Source organism: Arachis ipaensis, chromosome B05 (genome assembly GCF_000816755.2).
Source record: "Arachis ipaensis cultivar K30076 chromosome B05, Araip1.1, whole genome shotgun sequence".
Lineage (NCBI taxonomy): Eukaryota > Viridiplantae > Streptophyta > Magnoliopsida > Fabales > Fabaceae > Arachis > Arachis ipaensis.
Window position 1 is genome coordinate 114,562,392 of NC_029789.2, and position 2,881 is coordinate 114,565,272.

Below are 2,881 nucleotides of genomic sequence, written 5' to 3' on the forward strand. Positions count from 1 at the left end.
ATAATTTTATTAAATAATTATCTATTTTTTATATAACAAAAGTATTTTTGTTATTTTCGTAATTATGTTATAACTACAATTATGTAAAGTACTAAACTTGATAATAATTTTACTAATTTTACAGTTGCACACTACTTTACTAAACATTTTACTTTTTAGTAAGTGTTTTGTTTATAATTTATTTATGATTAATAATTTTTACACCTCAATACAAATATTTTTTTAATCTAAAACTAATTTTTACATGCATACGAATGTTTCGTTCACTATATTGATCCATTTAACCTTGTCTTTTTTTGGTTTATCTTAAGGAGTGACTTTTGAATTCTTAGAAATCACATTCAAGGTATGCATCGAAAGATTAAAGTTGTGCTATGTTTGAATTTGTGTTTATTGAGTTCTTGTATTGTATTTGTTAATGACTATCTGAATTAAACCTAATGAATAATATATTGATTATTGAAAACGAAAAATATCTTCACAAACCAATATGTATGATAATATTAACTTAGCTAACACATAAGACAAATATTTATTCCCTTCTAATGAGTATAAAATAACAGTGGATTATAATCATAATATAAACAAGTCCTTATCCATTATTGCTTAAAATACTCAAAGTATAAATAAATGTCACAAAAAAACGTGGTAAATAACACAACATATATTTTAACTCCTAGTAAAACACAATAAATTATACCACTCGAATAAAATATTCTAAGCTATTTAGCTTTATTTTAGTGTTTAACAAGTTGTAAAATCATATTTTTATCTTAATATATATACACATTAAATTTATAGGAGAAACAAAATAATATAAAACAGTAAATGATGATGAATAATAAATCCAAACAGATGTAAAATATAAAAAAATCTTTGAAGACATCAGTGTTAACATTTTTTAATATGTTTCATTCTTCTCATTTGTATGTAAATTGTAATTAGTTTGAAATTTCTTCATCGTATAATAGATATGGATAAAACCTGGATTCTAAAGCCACGAAATAGTGTAGAATATAGGCGAGAACTTAACAAGTTCCTAGACTTTGTATTTGCGAATGCATCGTCCGATGGCATGATAAAGTGTCTATATCCTCAATGTGGGTTTCAATATATGCAAACAAGAGAGGATGCATACGACCATCGGTTGATAAGGCCCTTTCCCCCTGGATATACTATGTGGTTGCATCATGGTGAAAAACCAGATGAAGATAGCTCAAGTTCCACACTAGTGGTTGAAAAACCTACATCTGAAGTGAATCCATATGTACAAATGGTGCACAAGGCATTTAACTTCACAATGCCTCATGGAAGCGAGGAGACCACAATGGGTGAACATGTAGAAGACGATGATCTGGAGTTGCCATACTTGTACGATGGTCCAAGTCACGAGGCCCAGGATTTTATCGACCTTCTTGCGGATGGAGAGGAGGAGTTATATCTGAGTTGCTCAAAATACTCAAAGTTGTCTTTCTTGGTGAAGCTTTATCATATTAAATGTCTGTGCAGTGTGAGTGACAAGGCTATGTCAATGATTCTGGACTTACTGCAGGATGCATTTGAGGAAGCAAAACTCCTGTCCACATTATATGAAGCCAAAAAGACTATCAGAAAGTTAGGGATTGAATACAAAAAAGAGTTGCATGACCGAATGATTGCATGCTATATCAGGGTGATGATGAGGACTTGACCAATTGCAAGCGATGTGGGACTTCACGATGGAAGCAAAAGATGCAAAAGGGTTCCTTTGTTAAACTCAAAATACCTGTCAGAAAAAATGGAAAGCCTCTACCAGCAAAGACTCTCTGTTACTTTCCTCTAATACCACGACTGCAACGGTTATTCATGTGTAGCAAACATCATCTGACATGTTATGGCATAAAGAGGCTGGTAATAACGATGAGTTCTTGAGGCATCCGAGGGACGCTAAAGCATGGAAAAGTTTTGATGTAAGTATCCATATTTTTCTAACGATCCGCGCAGTGTTCGTTTAAGCTTAGCTAGTGACGGATTTAATCCATTTGGAAATATGAGTACAAAGTATTCTATTTGGCCTATGATTCTTATTCCGTACAATCTTCCTCCACAGCTTTGCATGAAACAGACTTTTTTTATTCTATCTATGATTATTCCTGGTCCCAAAATGCCTGGTAATGACATAGATGTTTATTTGGAGCCCTTGGTTGATGAGTTGAAGCAACTGTGGGATGGCATTGAAACTTATGATGCTAACAAGGGAAACACTTTCAATATGCACGTGGCATTAATGTGGACTATCAGCGACTTCTCGGGGTTGGAAAATTTATCTGGGTGGAATACGCACAGTGAATTAGCATGTCCTATGTGTAACGTAGACGCTAAGGTTCAGTGACTGACATTCAGTCAAAAATGGTGTTACATGGGCCATCGCTGCTTTTTGAATCAGGGCCATAAGTATAGACTAGACCGGAATAGATTTGACGGACAAGTCAAAAGCAGAGATCCACCGAAGAAATTATTTGGAACAGATGTCTTGAGGCAACAGTCTAACGTATTGGTTTCATTTGTGAAACAGTCAACTGTGACAACAAAAAAAAGACGAAATGGTCAAGATGCAGATCAAGATGACTCGCCCTAGAAAAAGAGGAGTGTGTTCTTTGACCTTCCGTATTGGGAGGATCAAATGTTACGTCATAACCTTGATGTGATGCATATAGAGAAAAATGTTTGTGACAATGTGGTCTTCACTATCCTAAACGATAGCGCCAAATCAAAGGACAATCTTAAAGCTCGCAAAGATTTACAAAACATGGACATAAGGCCTGAATTGTGGCCGGGAGAAGGTGGTAAATATCCTTCACTAATATTCACAATGTCAAATCCACAGAAGGATATATTCTTG

General features: G+C 34.0%; 1 protein-coding gene across 1 annotated transcript; it reads left to right on the top strand.

Annotated features, from left to right (window-relative positions):
• Window positions 974-2,617, top strand: LOC107640908. The gene is made up of 4 exons (XM_016344411.1): window positions 974-1,672; window positions 1,854-1,949; window positions 2,090-2,362; window positions 2,426-2,617. Exons 1-4 carry the CDS (start codon window positions 974-976, stop codon window positions 2,615-2,617), a joined length of 1,260 nt encoding a protein of 419 aa, XP_016199897.1.

Bases quoted from the DNA above. Each gene is read 5' to 3' on its own strand.
- LOC107640908 (XM_016344411.1), top strand. From the start codon at position 974: ATGGATAAAACCTGGATTCTAAAGCCACGAAATAGTGTAGAATATAGG. The intron at 1,673-1,853 runs GTGATGATGAGG...ATTCATGTGTAG, and splicing joins TGATTGCATGCTATATCAGG to CAAACATCATCTGACATGTT. The intron at 1,950-2,089 runs GTAAGTATCCAT...CTTCCTCCACAG, and splicing joins AAGCATGGAAAAGTTTTGAT to CTTTGCATGAAACAGACTTT.